Here is a 17281-nt window from a genome sequence, read left to right on the forward strand (position 1 = left end):
CAAAGGAACACTGACTAGTCTGCACTGTGGAGAGCAGAAATCGCTATACAAATTGTTTTGATTTATTTATTGTAGAGTTTTCTGCTATTTATGTTGTTGAATTTTGTTAAGGGGAAGTGAGAAAAAGTATTCATGGTTGTCTGTGTGAGTACTGCCTTCAATTAACACTGCAGACAGCAGTGTTCACAATTCAGAACGAGTCGCTATTGTAGATGACTAGATGATACAGTCCTGTTGGAAAAGACATAGCTCCAGTGTGCTCTGTCTGCACCATGCATACGTATCATTACAGGCTCCGCACACGCTTTTTGTTTCTTTGCTTATGACAAACTGTGGAGCTCAAGTCCACGTTACATAGCTGTGGGTCCTTGCTGATCCCTCTCTATGGCCTACACTGCAGACAGAAGTGTTCACAATTCAGATCGAGTGGTGATTGTTTAATTACACAAATCCAGTAGTAACTACAACGTCTATTGAAATATACACATTATCCTTTTAGTATACTTGCTTGAAGAATTTTTTTTGATGACTTATAGGTTTAGTACAATGACCAAATTTATCTTGCAAGGGGAAAGGAACTCTGAATAGTCTACATTGTGGACAGCAGAAATCGGAATTCGAATTGTTTTGATTTATTTATTGCAGAGTTTTCTGTAATATATGTTATTGTATTTTGTGAAGAGGAAGTGAGAAAAAGTATTCATGGATGACTGTGTGAGTACTGCCTTCAATTAACACTGCAGACAGCAGTGTTCACAATTCAGGTTGAGTCGCTATTGTAGATGACGTAGTGCTGTAGGCAAAGACATTGCTCCAGTTCGCTCTGTCTGCACCATGCATACGTATCATTACAGGCTCCGCACACACTTTTTTTGCTTTGCGTATGAGAAACTGGGCACCTCAAGTCAATGCCACGTGGCTGTGGGCCCTTGCTGAACGCTCTCTCTGGCCTACACTGCAGACAGCAGTGTTCACATTTGAGCTTGAGTCGGTACTGTAGATGACGCAGTGCGCTTTGTCTGCACCACTCATATGCATTATGGCTGGGTCCGCACATGCTTTTTTGTTGCTTTGTGTACTGTAAACTGTGGAGCTCAAGTCAATGCCTCGTGGCTGTGGGCCTTTGGTGTCTGCTCTGTCTGGCTTACACTGCAGACAGCAGTGTTCACAATTCAGATCGAGTCGCTATTGCAGATGATGCAGTGTTGATGGCAACAGATTTTGCTCCTAGTACGGCGCGCCCGCAGCACGCATCATCGCTGGCTGTGCACATGCTGAATGCTTTTGATGTGGCTATGTGAGTGTACTAGAACTGATGGAGCGTTTATGATATAATCTTTGTATGTATTATTTCAGATCTATTGATTGTGTCTCAGTATACCACAAGTTGTGGTTCTTTTACGATATAATTTTTTCTGTATTATTTCACATCTACTGTCCCTACCTTACTGCAGCATGAATTATTGATTCTTTTAATATTGATGCTCTACGTGTGATCCAATGATTACTGTTGTAGTTGAGGCTAGCAGTAACCATTCCCTCAGGGCTGCTTTAAACTCACCCCACACGCATTCAGCACAGACGTCACTGGATATGTGACGCTGGTAATAAAAAGGAGTTGATCGCACGTGCCCCGTACCCACTTCCACTATCTATCTGTGTCCGTGTGTTCATTATCTATGCATTATACTGCCTCTGGGACGTACTACATTACATTGTGCTGTGGCCAGCGTATACAACAATGTTACCTCTGGTAGTGGAGAAAACTTTGGTTATGTAACTTTTAGGTAAATGGCTATCACAGGTGGAAGGCTACTTTATAAAGTATGAATATTGATGAAGATGATGGTTGCATGTTGTGTGTAGTGTAAGATATGTGTACATTGCAAAAAGTTTAGAAAAAAGCTCTCTAAGCAGAAGAGGTGTGTCTCATCACATTCTGTACAGAGATTGACTAAAATGGGTGATGTTTTCCAACTGTTACAATGGGAAAAGTTATGAACGAACTAAATGCTTTTTTATGGTCACATGGCAATCGGGCACGCAGCGCGCAAGGAGACCGCATCCTAAGTGATTTTGAGAAAATATATTTACTATAATATAAGTTTATTACATTTAGAAATATATAAATGTTTCAAATATTTTTCATTATCTCTTGCTCTCATATACACTTTACAGTTATTTAGATATAGTTTTGAGACTAACAAAAAATGAGGGAATGGCGTACATGGTGTGACACTATGACGTAATACAGGGTGTGGCAGCATGCACTCGTCGCATACGCAACGTGCAGCGGGCCCGACCCCATACGAATATGATGTAATGCACGGCTTGGTAGTGCTTACCCGTTGCATACCAAAGTAGCAGCTGGCGCGACCTCATATGTCTATGGGCCCGATTCACAGAATGAACTTAAGACTCAATCCTAAACTTACTACTATTTTGGTATTCACAGAATGCATTTACTACTTTTGGCATTCACAGAATGAACTTACTACTTTTGGTATTCACAGAGGTTAGGATTTTGTCTTAAGTCTGTCTTAAGTCTGTCTTAAGTCTGTCTTAAGACAAACTTAAGACAAAATCCTAACTTCTGTGAATACCAAAAGTAGTAAATTCATTCTGTGAATGCCAAAAGTAGTAAGTGCATTCTGTGAATACCAAAATAGTAGTAAGTTTAGGATTGAATCTTAAGTTCATTCTGTGAATCGGGCCCTTAGTTGTTACGCGGTGCCACAAACCTGTCGGATACGAAATGCGCATCATTTAAATGTGATGGATAGGATTCGCGTGCTGATCGAGCTTGGTAGACTACTGGTACAAGACTGTAGTTTTCTCCCAAAAAATAATAATGATATACATATTTTTGGGGGATGATATAAAACATTACTCAATTTTTAAAGTTAAAAAAAGGATAATAGAGTTGCAAAATATTAAAAATAATTAGAAAAAATGTAGGTTTTATAAATATTAAAATATGAAAATAACATTTGAAAAACCTTGGAAATTCACTGAAAAATAATAGATTTCAGGGACGTTATAATTAGTTGGACATTTGACTCATATAAAACCAGAGAAATTCACCAGTTATAGTTAGTTGAGCTAACTATCACTCGCGCACCCGCAATCCACTGCTGATGATGTCACATATTACATCACTCATGACATGGTCAGTGACATCACTGATGACATCACAAATGACATCTCAAATGACAAAGCAGAAAGGACTTACAGCCTTCGAGTGTTCCCGATATTCATTACGAACGTTTAAAAGACTAAGTCCTAGTGGTACTGCCTGAACCATTGCCGAACGAGTAGATTGTAATAGGTGAGCAACGTGTGATTGTATTGACTGCACTTAATAAGCAACTTTCATGATACAAGGATCACCATCCAAGGGAGCCATAGCTCCTTGCTAATCACAGATTGACTAGTGACTGTGCACAAGCCTAGCCTGGGTGCACCTCCCAGGGCCCCGCTTTGGCTGTCTGCCCCCCTAGTCCTGATGAAGACCCGCAATGACCCATTAAGATGGCTTTACTAGGGTTGAAACGTCAACATTAAATCCTTTGGACCAATTAAAAAGGACTCTGTGACAAAACCAACCGATGTGGTCCGCAGAACTTACTAAAAACATTGTATCACTGGCCCATTTTTCCCCTTTCCTCCACCTTATCCAAAGTCACCATTGTGTATTTTACACTTGAACAAATATCACTGAGCACTAAACGTCACCCTCTTCACATATGCTGCGCCACCATGTACTGATTACAGCTGTGTATAATTCGAAATTAGGGTAATTATAAATGAAATTAATCTATAAAAGTGTTTTGATGTACCCTAGATGGTTTGGATTTGCAATTCTTTTTGGTTGGATTAATTCGCTTGAAAATGAATGAATTTCTGAATACTCGGAATAACTTGAAGAAATAAGACAAACCCGACAGAACCAATTGCATACTTACATACTATTGCCCAGGTTCTGAGGGATACTGGGTTACCTCATTGTGACTTATTGTATCCATCAATAAAGGCACAAAATCATTCCACTCTCATTACATTTCATCGGTTACATGCCCTACCAAAGAGCTCTTCAAAATGCCTTCTGAATTCACCCAACCTATCAGGAGCTCTGAAAATCGTTGGCCCTTCACTTAAAAAAAAGGTCATTTTGAAGCCCAGTCTTTGTTGAAAGCAGTCAATAACACGACTTAACTGTAAACCTTGCTAAATCACACAAGAAAATCCCAACAAACAATGCACTACTTCAGTTTGCTAACAATTGAAGAAAGCAATGTTATAAATAACATATAAACATTGCACGACCTCCCACAGATGCATGTTCCTCAGACATATAAACACATTCTTCAAGAGAGCCGCTGCTGCCACAAGGGCAAAGCAATCATCAACATGTCTCTATTAAAAAGAGGTTTCCAAGCGCCATAATATGCCTTACATTACGCTCATTCTAAAGCAGTAGACGTTCTATCATCAACAATCACCCCTCACCTCTTTAAAAGCTCTAAAGCCAGTAAAGGACCATGATGTGATTATGGATTGCAACCTCCCATTGTAATGCCAAGTAAATAAAGTGACCAGAGAAACTTATGCTGCATCTTCCCTTGCTTAAGTCTATCACACAAGTTTCTGGCATTGATAGCCATAGAGTCGCAAATATATGAATGGCTTCCACATCAGACTCTCAAAAAAAGATTAGCGCACAATAGGGAGCTATAAAGAATCAAGCCGGACATGTTCTTAAACTGAGCACGGAGAACAACATTAGCAGTTCACTGAAAGCGCTACACTAGTTATCAGTAACAAGACAAAACTCTTACAAAGTCCTCAGCAATGCACAACCGATGATCTATGAAAAAGGGCCCTTTTCTTGCAGTCAAAACTCAAAGGGAGTGCCCTCTCAGTTCAGACATGCAATTCTCAGAAAGAGAATAAGAATGTCTGCAGCCATTGTGAATTCAGGGAGGTAATAAAACCAAAACAATGACCAAACTACTTAATAGCTTACCAGTCACTCCAGGTTTTAAATGCAATGCACAACAACAACAATTTGATGGATGAAATGCTTGAATTAATCTCAGCCACACAATCACTCTGGGCCGCATTCCAGTCCACATCACCATGCCACTCCTGACAAAGTTGCAACTCAGTACCAACTCTCCTCCTCATGGGAACCATCTGCCCAAATTGCCAGCAGGGCCCCCTCCAGAAGGGACACAAGCAACCGCAGGCCAGGTACAACCTGTTAGGTCTCATCAGTGAGATATAGCTTGAGTCCAAAGGCACAGTGAGAATGTGACCCCAGGCCTGGGCTTACCCATCACACTTATGGCATAAAATGTAACAACATAGTGCTGGATGGAATGCTTGAATTAATCTCAGCCACTGGCAATAGCTCTGGGCTGCATTCCAGTCCATTGTTTTTGTCCATCTTGCCACTGTAAACAAAAAGCTGCCTTATACAAACCAGTACTAACCCCGCTCCTCATGGGAACAGTCCATCACAAACTGACAGACGAGGACCCCTAAAGAAGGGACCACAGGCAACTCCAGACTGGTTTCATCCAACTTAGGTCTCATCAGTGAAGTATAGCTTGATTCCTAAGGCACAATATCATATCACTGAAAGCGCTAAATAGGTTATCAGTAGCAAGACAAAACTCTTACAATGTACTCAGAACTGCACATCAGATGATCTACTAGACAGCACCCATTTCTTGCAGTCAAATTTAAAGGGAACTCCTTCTCTGTTCAGACAAGTAACACTCACAAAGAGAATAAGGATGTCTGCAGTCATCGAGAATTCAGGTAAATAATAAGACCAAAACAATGACTCAATTACTTAACAGATTACATATCACTTCCATTTAAATGCAAAGTGCAACAACATCAAGGTGATGCATGGAATAATGAATTAATGTCAGCCACTGGCAAAAACTCTGGACCGCATTCCAGTCATCGCTTTTAACCCACAATGTCACAGTAGACGAAGGCCCGCATTATGCAAATCTGTACCAACCCTACTCCGCATGGGAACAGTCTGTCTCGAAGTACCAGCCGAGGACTCTGTCAGAATGGACTACAAGCCGCCTTTGACTGGTCTCGACCTACTTAGGTCTCATCAGTGAGGCACAAGGAGCATGGTGCCAACATCTAGACATTCTCATCACTCTTAGGGCATAAAGTGCAACAACAGCATAAAGATGGATGGACTTCTTGAATTCATCTCAGCCACTGGTAATTGCTCTGGATCGTATTGCAGCCAGGCCACTTTAGACAAAAGCCTGCCGTACGCAAATTCATACCAACCCTGTTCCTTATAGGAACATTCCACACCAAACTGCCAGCCGAGGTCCTCCCCAGAAGGGATCCACACCTGGGCCTACACGTCCCACCTAGTGCTTACTTTCACCAACAAGGTGATGGATGGATGGAATGCTTGAATTAACTTCAGCCACTGGCAATCACTCCGGGCCACAATCAAGTCCATCATTTTTTGCTTACCATGCCACTCTAGACAAAGGGTCGCCTTATGCAAATATGTACAGACCCTGCTCCTCATGGGAACAGTCTGTCCTGATCTGCCCCCATAAATGAAATGTGCAAAGATTTCCCTCATACACTATTCATATACTGCCTCACCTGTAAGACATTACTGGATTTCCATGCATCAAATTTACAGCACTTTTCTAGACTACACTACATGGACAAAACACACTATTCATATTTGATACCTCAGCTAACATCCCTCTCTAAAGATACATGCATACCAATTGAAAGAGAGTTTGAGTCTCATCTGGAGATAGGAAAATACAATACAAATGCTACAATACAATACTATAAATTGACATGTGGTCCTTCAAAGGCAATAGTCTATAATGGGAGTGATGGTCTGTTAGTCATCAGTCCCTGCCCTATGGCTTCCTGGGTCCTGAGTTGTACAATGCAGTCACCATGGTAGCCCCAGTTTAATGAGATATTGTGCACCCTCTGCCACAAGTCACTGATACCACAAGTAATCACGTTTAGCTTGTGCCATGTGATGCTGCATGTATTAAGTCAATGGATGGAATTGTGTTTTCCTGGAATTTAATAACTGTGATGTGGTGGTCCATGCCAAGAATCAATTAACCTCTCAGCCCAACTCTACTCAAAAATGAATAATGCCAGAGAGGCCACAGTCACTACAATACTGTGATCTACTTCTCTAGTCAATGCTGCCAGAAGTCCCATGACAGTCTTGGTCACTTTCAAGAGGTGCTATGCCTATTCGCTGAAAGAAACCACCACTCTCCACATAGTTCCTGATGCTCTCAAAATCTTTCACATCTTCATACTAATAGATGACTTGCCACACTCATAACTATTGATCGTAGCATTCTCATATGTTGTGGAACAGACTGAGACCACCCTACCAAGCCCTCAGTTTCAGTTTCCTGCACCTGTCTTAGAGGATTCCATATTTCTGACCACCCCTGGGTCACACTGGGAGAAGGTTTCCCTTATTTAGGGCAGGGTTTCTGCCACTGATTTTTGCTTCCTAGGATCACGATGTAAGGCATGGCAGTCTAAGGAAGGAGAATACTAGGATGGCTTTGATGAAGAGGGAGAAAAACATGTGCTAAATAGGGAATTTTTAAAGCCCAGCTTTGGCAGATTTATTGTGCAGAACCAAAATGAATGCTGAGCAGGTTGCATCAACATGAGTGCTGGTTGGCATTCAGGTGGGTGGAAAATGTATGTACCAGACCTGTGGATAAACAACACAGGGCACCTCGCCAGGTATGTAGTGATCGCCAGATATCCTTGGCCGTTCTCTACTGGAGATTTGGGGAGGCATAGGCATGCACAAACTTGGCAGTTTGGTGGGTCACTATCCAAGGGCTCAATGATGAGCATAGTGCTGAAATGGTTTTCCTCTTGTCTCTAGAACGATAAAATGGCAATCCGTATGGGCAATAACCCCATGGAACTGGGTGCAGCACAGAGTTGCAAATTTGCTTGCCTATGTTTAGCAAATGCATGAAGACATTATAGGACATCTAACATGAACTTGGCATTAAATACCACATCTTCAGTCATGGCACTTAGTTTCATCTTAAATTAAACTCTGTCGAGAATGTCTTTCATCATTAAATGTAATGATTAGGTCAGGTACTAGACGACACAACATAAACCATGTCTCGACCCATCCACCCCTGGAAAACTCTTCTACAATAATGTGGCTTCAGTGGCATAACGAAAAATGATGGGGCCCCCTGCAGAATGTGATGATGGGCCCCTGATACTCGCATACCTCACAGATATTCATTGGCCTTGGGCTGAATGGGGGCTCCATGAAGGGGTTGGAGTCCCCTGTAGAACCCCCATACCACAGGGGCTGCAGGGGGGCATTTATTACACTCCTGACTGGATTACCTTCCTTAATACCGCAGGGATTTCACGTCCAGTGTTTAAAAATGCAAAATAATTGGGGTTCACACTCAACAACAGGCTCTTCTACATGACCAAAAAAAAGCTCTACCAAGGGAATATCAACTGATGATGCTAAGGAAAATGAAACGATTCCTCAAATAACAAAACCCTAACACAGTAGTCCAAGCAATGTTCCTAAGGAGAATAGCTGGTGAAAATGCCCTACCAACCAGTCACCTTAATTCCGGATAAGTACCAGTAAGAACTGGTTTTCATGCAGTTGCACATCCAGTGGCCAACCCAGCTGTGACAATCAGACCAACCCTGTATAAAATGATCTTCAGTGGGTTCCACTTGAAATAAGATGTCAATTTAAACGCTTGCTTCTCATCAACAAAGTAATCCTTAACTTGCCAAAATATAGTTGTCAGAAAATAAAACTCGCCAGAGGAGCATGCATGTACAGAAGTAGGAAAGGAATGTGGCTAGAATTACAAAGGTTCATTAAACACTGGATCCTGAAGAAAGATTTCTCAGGAGCGGAGCTAAAAATGTGGAATTCCTGCCCCATATATTTTGGAAGCCATTTACTATAAAAACGTAACGGTTAAAAATAAAACTTTCCTACTTACAACAAATATTTTAGGCTCTATGGATTTAGGATCACTGCTGTTCAACGGTGTGCCATCCATGTGTCCCTTTGAAAATATTCCCACTGAGTGGATTTCTTTTATCTCTTAATTGTAGTATATTCTAATTTATACCACTACAGAGCACATTGTTCAACAAGGACTGTAACAAAATGAAATATGTAACTTACATTTGATAGAACCTCCAGAGAGTAATGTTCTGAATCCTCTGCACCTTTTGGATGAAGTGATTCGGCATGGTCAATTCGAAGGACTCTTCAATCTCGTGGAATTCAATGGAATACCGATTGATCTGTACCAACTGTATTGAAAAACATATTTCAGAGTCTGCAAACTTGAGGCATTCTGTTATGAAATGACTCTATAATATCATGCATTCTGCAGCTACTAAATATTCTTAAAGTATGATAAAATGGTGTGCCTTTAAGGCCATCTTCTGACATTCCTGTTTTTGTGTATATGAAATACACTTCTTTTCACCAGCAGGAGAATTGGCTGCAAGTTTCTGTGTTGTGCTTTTCGATCTTTACATGTACACATCATGCTGCTTTGTTACTGAAAATAAATCCAGATCTTCAACCTTCTAGGGATGCTCAGGTGCCAAGTCAAGACCTAGAATCCAGGTTATACAGCTGAGGCAGTGCAGCATGATCTCCTGAGAGGTGCATGCACGGATCATCCTTAGCTTAGGGAAAGGGTAAACAGTGGCCAAAGCAAATACTTTGATGGCAAAAGAATACTGATTACATTTATGTGTGTTGGACCTGGCCCTTTCTGCAGGGTCACCGTCAATGGTTGGCTTTAAGACTCTGGGTACTTTACCACTGCTAACCAGTGCTAAAATGCATTTGCCCCGCCCCCCCAAAAATGGTAACACTAGCGTATCCATATTTGGCAAATTTAATTTACTTATAAGTCCCTAGTAAAGTGCACTTCATATGTCAAGGTCTTTAAATTAAATGCTTCTAGTGGGCTTGCAGCACTCATTGTTTAACCCAAATTAGTAGTTCTTTGAACGTTTCAGGCATGCCATTGCAGAGCCTGTGTGCAGAGCTTTAAACTGCCATGTAGTGCAGTTCCTATATTCCCAATAGGCTCTGCGCATTGGAATAATATATACTGTAGTTTAGACGTAGCACTGAGGTCGACTAGGTCTCTACCGAATATATTAAACTTAATAGTGAGTGCCAGCTAGCTCAGAGGTCACTAGAAACTTTCTCGAATGAACAAGAAGGGATTAGTTTCTGACAACCGCATAAACATGACAACTTTGTTTCCCAAGAATAAGAAATCAAATTTCTAGAGTCACGGAAACAATTGATAACTATTTTACTCAGTCAATCGTGCATGCTTCGCTTCACCAGAGATGCAGAGAAATAGAGAGACGGGCGTTTTCAATAATAATAATAATAATAATAATAATAATCCTTGCTGCCCTTTCTATCCAAAATGTTGGAGGCGCATGTCACCAACTGCCTCTCTAATTTCGTGGAGGAATCGGGCTATCTCCAACCCAATCAAGCAGGATTCCGACCTGGTCACTCCACTGAGGCAGTAATATTGGCCGTCCAGAACACCTTGAGGTCCAACGCTGACAAAAACCTTCACCAAGCCCTGGTACTTCTTGACTTGTCCGCCGCATTTGACACGGTTGACTATTCTATCCTGGTCAACCGTGTCGAACAGGCAGGCCTTAGAGACTCTGCCCTAGCCTGGTTGAAATCGTTCATTTCTGAACGTACTCAGTCTGTCCGCTTAGGCTCTTTTTCTGCTGCCAAAGTCAAGTCTTTTTGCGGGGTGCCCCAAGGCTCTTCGTTATCTCCCCTATTGTTTAACTTGTATATGCGGCCCCTTCTTTTTGCCCTGAGAAAGCATAAAGTCACTGTATACAATTATGCAGATGACTTGCAGCTAGTTTTCGTTCTTAATTCCCCAAATGCTGTGGAGGACTTCCAAGCCACTATGACTTTAATTCAGAGTTGGATGTCCTCAAATCATCTTAAATTAAACCCAGGGAAAACAGAGCTGATCCTGCCCGGCAAGAGCGAAATCAGTTGGAGCCCTAACTTCTGGCCTGCTGATATGGGCCTCCCCCCTAAGAAATCTCTGACTGTAAAAAGTCTGGGGATAACCATCAATGAGGACCTCTCGCTAAAATCCCAAATTGGAACCGTGGTTTCCTCTGGATTTTTTCAATTGAGGAAAATTAGGAAAATCGCACATTTCCTCACTCCTTCCGCCTTAATTCAGGTGGTCATGGCCCTAGTCCTCTCCCTCATCGACTTCTCAAACAGTCTATATCTTGGCCTACCTGTAGGCCAACTTAGAAGACTGCAGTACTTGCAGAATCAGGCCGCCAGGCTGATCTGCAATGTACCCAAATGGGAATCGATTAAATCAGGCCTAGAGACCCTGCACTGGCTACCCGTGGCTCAAAGAGCCGAATTCAAAGCTGGGTGCATCATCTTCAAGGCTTTGCAAGGCAAGGGACCTCTATTCATCAGGCAGCTGATTGGAAGATATGTTCCTTCACGCAACCTGAGATCAGCCCACAAAGACCTACTTGAAGTACCACGCTTTAAGAAAAAACGACAAGGTGGCAGCAGTTTCCATTTCTTAGCAGCTACCCTATGGAACTCTCTGCCACCAGCCCTCAGACAGAGCAAGGACCTCCTTGCCTTTAGAAAGGCATTTAAGACTCACCTCTTCACACAGGCTTACTTGAAATAAAGATTCTTGCAGACTCACCCCTTGTTATGTTTTTTATCTCTTTCCAGCGCCAAGAAGCCTTCGGGCGTATGTGCGCTTTATAAATTTTTAATAACATAACATAACAATAAAAGTATTTATTGAACAGTCTTCTTTATCAAGCATTGGAAATGAACTGCTACAATCGTAATACTGGTTATAAAGTACAAGGCATATAATACAAGCAGTATTATAAAGTAGTACTGTAAAAGCATGATATGGTTTCTAAGCCATAAAATGTATAAAATACATACAGTAATAAATAATGACTAAAAGTTCTCAACTGGTGCTTCTAAAATACGCATACCCCGGTGTACCTAACCTAAGTCGAGTACAAGGGAAGAAGTAAGTGAGGAGTAGCCTAAGTTTAGTAGTTCTCTGCCAGGAATCTATTCCAAGAATTCTCTAAGAAATCTAATCAGCTCCGTACCTTGGTTTTAGAATGAAGGAGGTCTTGTATTCTCGGCAAGAGAAAAGACTGCGTCTCTCGTAGTGCGTCAGTTGGAGGGTCGGCTTCCTTCGGCACTTGCTGCTGCAGGGCGTCCGGCAAATAGATAGTCGATCTGCTCCAAACCACCGTGTGTTTGTCCGGGCAAACCTAGGCATATTTATACTTTGAAGGTGCCGAGTTTGACGCATGTTCGGACTTAATAACATCACTCAAAGGCTAAATTCTTGGAAAACGCCAGGAGTTCTTGTAGAACTTAATATTCAAGCAGGGGGAAGTCCCTAGCTGCTGAAGGCAGGTTTTTCCAAGAAAACGTTGTTGATTCTCGGAACTTAGTGGAAGTAGCCATGCCGTATTTGGGCTGCAAGGCTCAGGCCAAATATGGTAGTGATTTCTATGCCTATATAAGGATATGATAAAGTATATCTATATAGGGGCATGAATCGGGAAAATTACACTAGGGTCCTAGATTCATTTACAATAGCCATGTCGGCCTGGCATGTTAACCCTGTTGCCAGGCCCAAACCTTCCCTTTTAGGTTTAAAGTATTTTATTGAAGCAGGGTAAAGAAGGAAACAACAAGGACATGAAAAAGAAAAACCACAGGTGCCCCACAATCAATGCGTGCGGTACATTAGATACATCAAAGCATTTCTGTCTCCTCAATGGGCACCATCCAGCATGGAAACACAGCTTGCGCGCCTGTGGTTAAAGACGAAAAAAGAGGGGGGGGGGGGGGAGAGTGAAGAGGGGGGGAGGGGAGAAAGGAAAAAGGGGGGAAAAAGGGTGGGGAAACAACTCTGCTCCATAGCCTACCCAACCAACAAACCCCCCAACTACTGCACCCCAACCCACCCCCTGCACTGTGCCAATGACCAACTGCTCTCCCCTCGTAGCGACCCTCCGGTTGACTCCGCTACTAGACGCCGACTCCGACCAATCAAACAGGCGGATCCGGCGGCGGTGTCAGCCGTAACAGCCTGAGATACCTCGGGCAGGTGATCTCCCTGAACTCAGAACACAACAGACTATGGAAAGGCGCCCACAGCTCCTCAAAAGCATCTACATCCCCCACTGCCACTAAGGACATTTTTTCGGTACCAAGAACATGCCACAATCTATGCAGCCAGCCGACAACGATGGGGAGCGTGGTGGAGCGCCAGTGGATGAGAATGTTTTGCACCGCTGACCCCAGAGCTATCGCAATCTGTCTACCCCTTCTAGACCTGAGGGGGTACATCAACCCATTCGGCAATCCCAATAGGACATAGGCAGGGAACCGTGGCAGCTCTATCTCGAAACATTTGTCAACCTCGCTAAGGACCTCCTCCCAGTAAGAAGCCAAAAGGGGACAATCCCACAAAATATGTGTAAGCGTGCCAGTTTGGCCACAGTTACGCCAGCACGTCCCTGGTATTGACCTATCCATCTCATGTAATTTCTCAGGAGTGCGATACCAATAGGTCGAAATTTTAGTGAAGGTCTCCGTGAGCCCCGTGTGATAGGCAGAGTGGCGTGAGCGGTAGGAGATGTGGTCCCATTCTGTATGACTCAACACTCGTCCGAGCTCCCGTTCCCAGCGCTCCCGACCCGGGTTATGAATGTGAAAGGGGGGGGGGCTGCAGCATCTTGTACAAATCGGAGATAAGCTTAGCGTCCGACGTGCGAGTGACTAACCAGCGCTCGTACACCGTGATCTCCCGGTCTGCCCTTTCGCGCACTTGGGACTGTAGCGCCCAGTGGCGCGCCTGCATATACCGCATGCGCTCCGTCTCAGGGAGGCCATAATCCAGCCGCAAGTCCTGGAAGGGGATGATACCCTCTGGGCCATACAGGTGATACAAAGTGCAACAATTGGCCGCCCACCAGCAGTCGTAAGCCCAGGCTCAGTTCCCGGACCAAAGTCCGGATTGCAAATTAGCGGCGTGAAGGGAGAGGGAAAGGTAGTGAGTTCATGCCTAGTGGCCACTGAGTCCCACACCCGAAGTGGGACACGCGTCACCAAAGAGGCGTAAAGGTTAGGGGGTCGATGAGCGCGTCTCAAGAATGGCACCTCCTGTAGCGTTCTGCCTGCTACCGACTGGTCCTGAAACAACCAGTGTTTGTCTGACTCCCACCGGCTCCACTCCACCAGATAGCGAAGTTGGGCGGCCTGGAAATATTTCCGTAAATCTGGTATCCCTAGCCCTCCAGATTCAGGCGCCAGCGTAGCTATGTTCCCCTTAATCCGCGGTCTGCGGCCCTGCCACACAAAACGCGCAATGGCCGACTGAGTCTCTGCGAGCCATCCGGTGGGGGGCTGCAGCGGCAGCGCCCTGAACAGGTACAGTACCTGAGGTAGAAGGGTCGTCTTCACTGCGGCCACCCTACCCAGTAGCGACAACGTGCCCTTATCCCACCGAGCCAGTTCCTCTCTGATTTTCGTGCTCAAAGCCGCATAATTGGCCGTGACCATCGCTGGGAGGGAGGGTGCCAACCGAAGCATCGCGTACTCAGCCCGGTCCATGTCAAGGGCAGACAAGAGTTTCCTGGCGGCTTTCAGTTGTCTCCAAACTCTGGGGGCCTCCGTCCTAAGATGGACCTGCTCCAGCTCCCGCACCTGCCGGGTAAGCTCATCCCGTTTGAGCTGGCGATCCTTGTTCTCCGCCGAGGAGATGGCGATAAATTCGCCCCGGAGCACGGCCTTCAGGGCGGCCCATTGCGTCGCGCGGGAGGTGTCGTCATTATCGTTTACTCGCTGGAAGTCCGCAATGGCCGCGCGAATCTGTTGCACCGTCGACCGTCTGTGCAATAGGGTGTCCCGGAGTCGCCAGACCCCTCTCGGTCGAGCCACTGGGGGTAAATTGAAGGCACCCTCCACCGGCGCATGGTCAGAAAGAGAGAGGACCCCCATGTCGGCCTTCGAGGCCAGAGCGAGCATCGGGCCAGTCACAAGTAAATGGTCCAGTCGCGCGTAGGACTTGTGTGCGTGTTAGAAATAGGAGTACGCGCGGGTCGCAGGGTGGAGGCGGCGCCACATGTCATGCAGATCCAGCTCCTCAAGTCGGGTGCGAACCGAGCCCGAAAGCTCTCCCAACTGGTGGCGCCGTTGCACAGACCTGTCCAGAGCCGCGTCGAAGACCAGATTCAGATCTCCCCCCAACACTATGTGCCTATCAGAGGTGGACGCCACGTCCTCCAGTGCCCTGTGCAAAAATTGATCTTGATGGTCATTGGGACCGTAGATAGAGCCTACAGTCATCACCAGGCCCCCCACCCTAATCCTGTATGCTAAGAGCCTCCCTTTCTGTTCCGCTACCTTTTGTAAAATCTCCCCCCTGAACCCCCTGGAGAACAGAAGTGCCACCCCCGCCGTTTTAGAAGCGCTGGAGGAAAAAAGCTGCGTGGGGAACTTGGGGGTACGCATTCTGGGACAATCTTTGGCCAGCAGATGGGTCTCCTGTAGCAGGCAAATGTCAGCTTGGGAGTTCTCTAACAGAGACAGCACTGCCCACCTTTTAACCGGGTTATTCAACCCTTTCACATTCAGAGTAACAACCTTAAGGGCCATCAAGGAGGGGAACCCTTAAAACGCACATGACGGTGGGCAAGGCCCAGCAGGCGCACATAGAGGCCACTTCACGAAACCTCAGCGCACAGCAAATGCAGACATCCCTACGGCACAGTGCAGTCCCCAAACCCCAAAACCCCCCAACTAAGTGGACCCCCCCCCTCCCCTGGAACTTCACACACCCAACCCCATACCGCTCCCAACTCCCAGCCCCCCTGCACACCCCCAAACTCAAAACACCCCCCTGCAATTCCCATTCCCCTTCCCCGCTTCTCAAGTCATTCAAAGAAGTCATTGTCCCAGTCCGGTCCTTATCGGACAAGGCCGTGGAAAGTCAGTCTAGTGGACGTCCAGCCACAACCACATGCACTCGCCATCCCGCCCCTCCCCACACCCAGAACCCCCGCACCTGCAATAAGGAAAGGCTAGTGTAGACTCCCCCCGGAGTAAGTTCAGGCCGTCAAGGCCACTTCACCGATCGCTGTTGCTCTGGAGGCCTCCTGGATGGCGGCCGACATGTCCGCCCGAATCGTGGGCGAGTCAGGCCGCTCCGGTGGCAGGGAGCGCCTCTCCCCAGCCTGATGCCAACCATCTCGAGTGCTTCGTCTGCGACGCGGTGCCGGGGTGTCCGTATCCGATGCCGTGATGCCCAACACTGCGCAGACATCCTGGAGGGACCGGAGCTGGTTCAATGTTCCATTCCATCTGAAAATCAGGCGGAAGGGGTGCCCCCAAGAGTACTGCGTTCCCTGCTCCCGGAGAAAGTCCGTAGCGATTTTAAAGGATTTTCTCTTCTGCAGCGTGACCGTAGACAAGTCCTGATAGAAGGCCACCGGGTGGTCTCTGAAGCGGAAAGGCTGCTGCCGCCGCGCCTCGCGGAGGATCCGCTCCTTCAGGGGGAAGTCCGGTAGGAAGGCCAGAATGTCCGGGGGGGCGCCGTAGCTCTGCGAGGGCGGCCCACTCGGTGCGCCCTGTCGATGCAGACTTGAAAATCCTCTGACTCCCCCAAAATTGCGCGGAAGAGGGCCTCTAGGTAGGCGGTCACGTCTTCACCCTCTTCGCCGGACGGGACGCCCCGGACCCTGATGTTGTTCCGCCTGGACCGGTTTTCGAGGTCCTCGGCGTGGGCCTGCAGCTCAATCTGCTGCTCCCGCAGCCGCAGGACCTCCTGCTGCAGGTGGGCGATCTCTTCGTCCCTGGAATGACCAGCTTCCTCCACGGTGTTGACTCGCTCCCCCAGGGAGTCCACCTCTCTCCGTACCTCGCCGACCTCCCCGGCCACCTCCTGCTTCAAAGTCTGAAAATCCTCCCTTAAGGAGCTAAACAGCGACTCCAGGAACGATCGTGTCACCGGGGGCTCCCCGCCTTCAGCGCCTCTAGAAGGGGCCGGGGAGTTCGGGGCGGCCTGGCTCCCTCCGCTGCGCAGGGCACCGCGTCCCAACATGTCCGGCA

The 17281-nt window shown here is 46.1% G+C and overlaps 1 protein-coding gene across 1 annotated transcript in view; it reads right to left on the reverse strand.

Moving 5' to 3' along the window:
• Positions 1-17281, reverse strand: part of LOC147734648 (zinc finger CCCH-type antiviral protein 1-like) — a 713249-nt gene that overhangs the window by 16907 nt on the left and 679061 nt on the right. Inside the window, exon 12 of the mRNA XM_086952945.1 lies at positions 9254-9384. Within this exon, the coding sequence (XP_086809071.1) occupies positions 9254-9384 (131 nt within the window). The remainder of the gene's footprint in view (positions 1-9253; positions 9385-17281) is intronic.

The sequence above is a fragment of the Lissotriton vulgaris genome, chromosome 1_2 (assembly GCF_964263255.1).
Source record: "Lissotriton vulgaris chromosome 1_2, aLisVul1.2, whole genome shotgun sequence".
NCBI lineage: Eukaryota > Metazoa > Chordata > Amphibia > Caudata > Salamandridae > Lissotriton > Lissotriton vulgaris.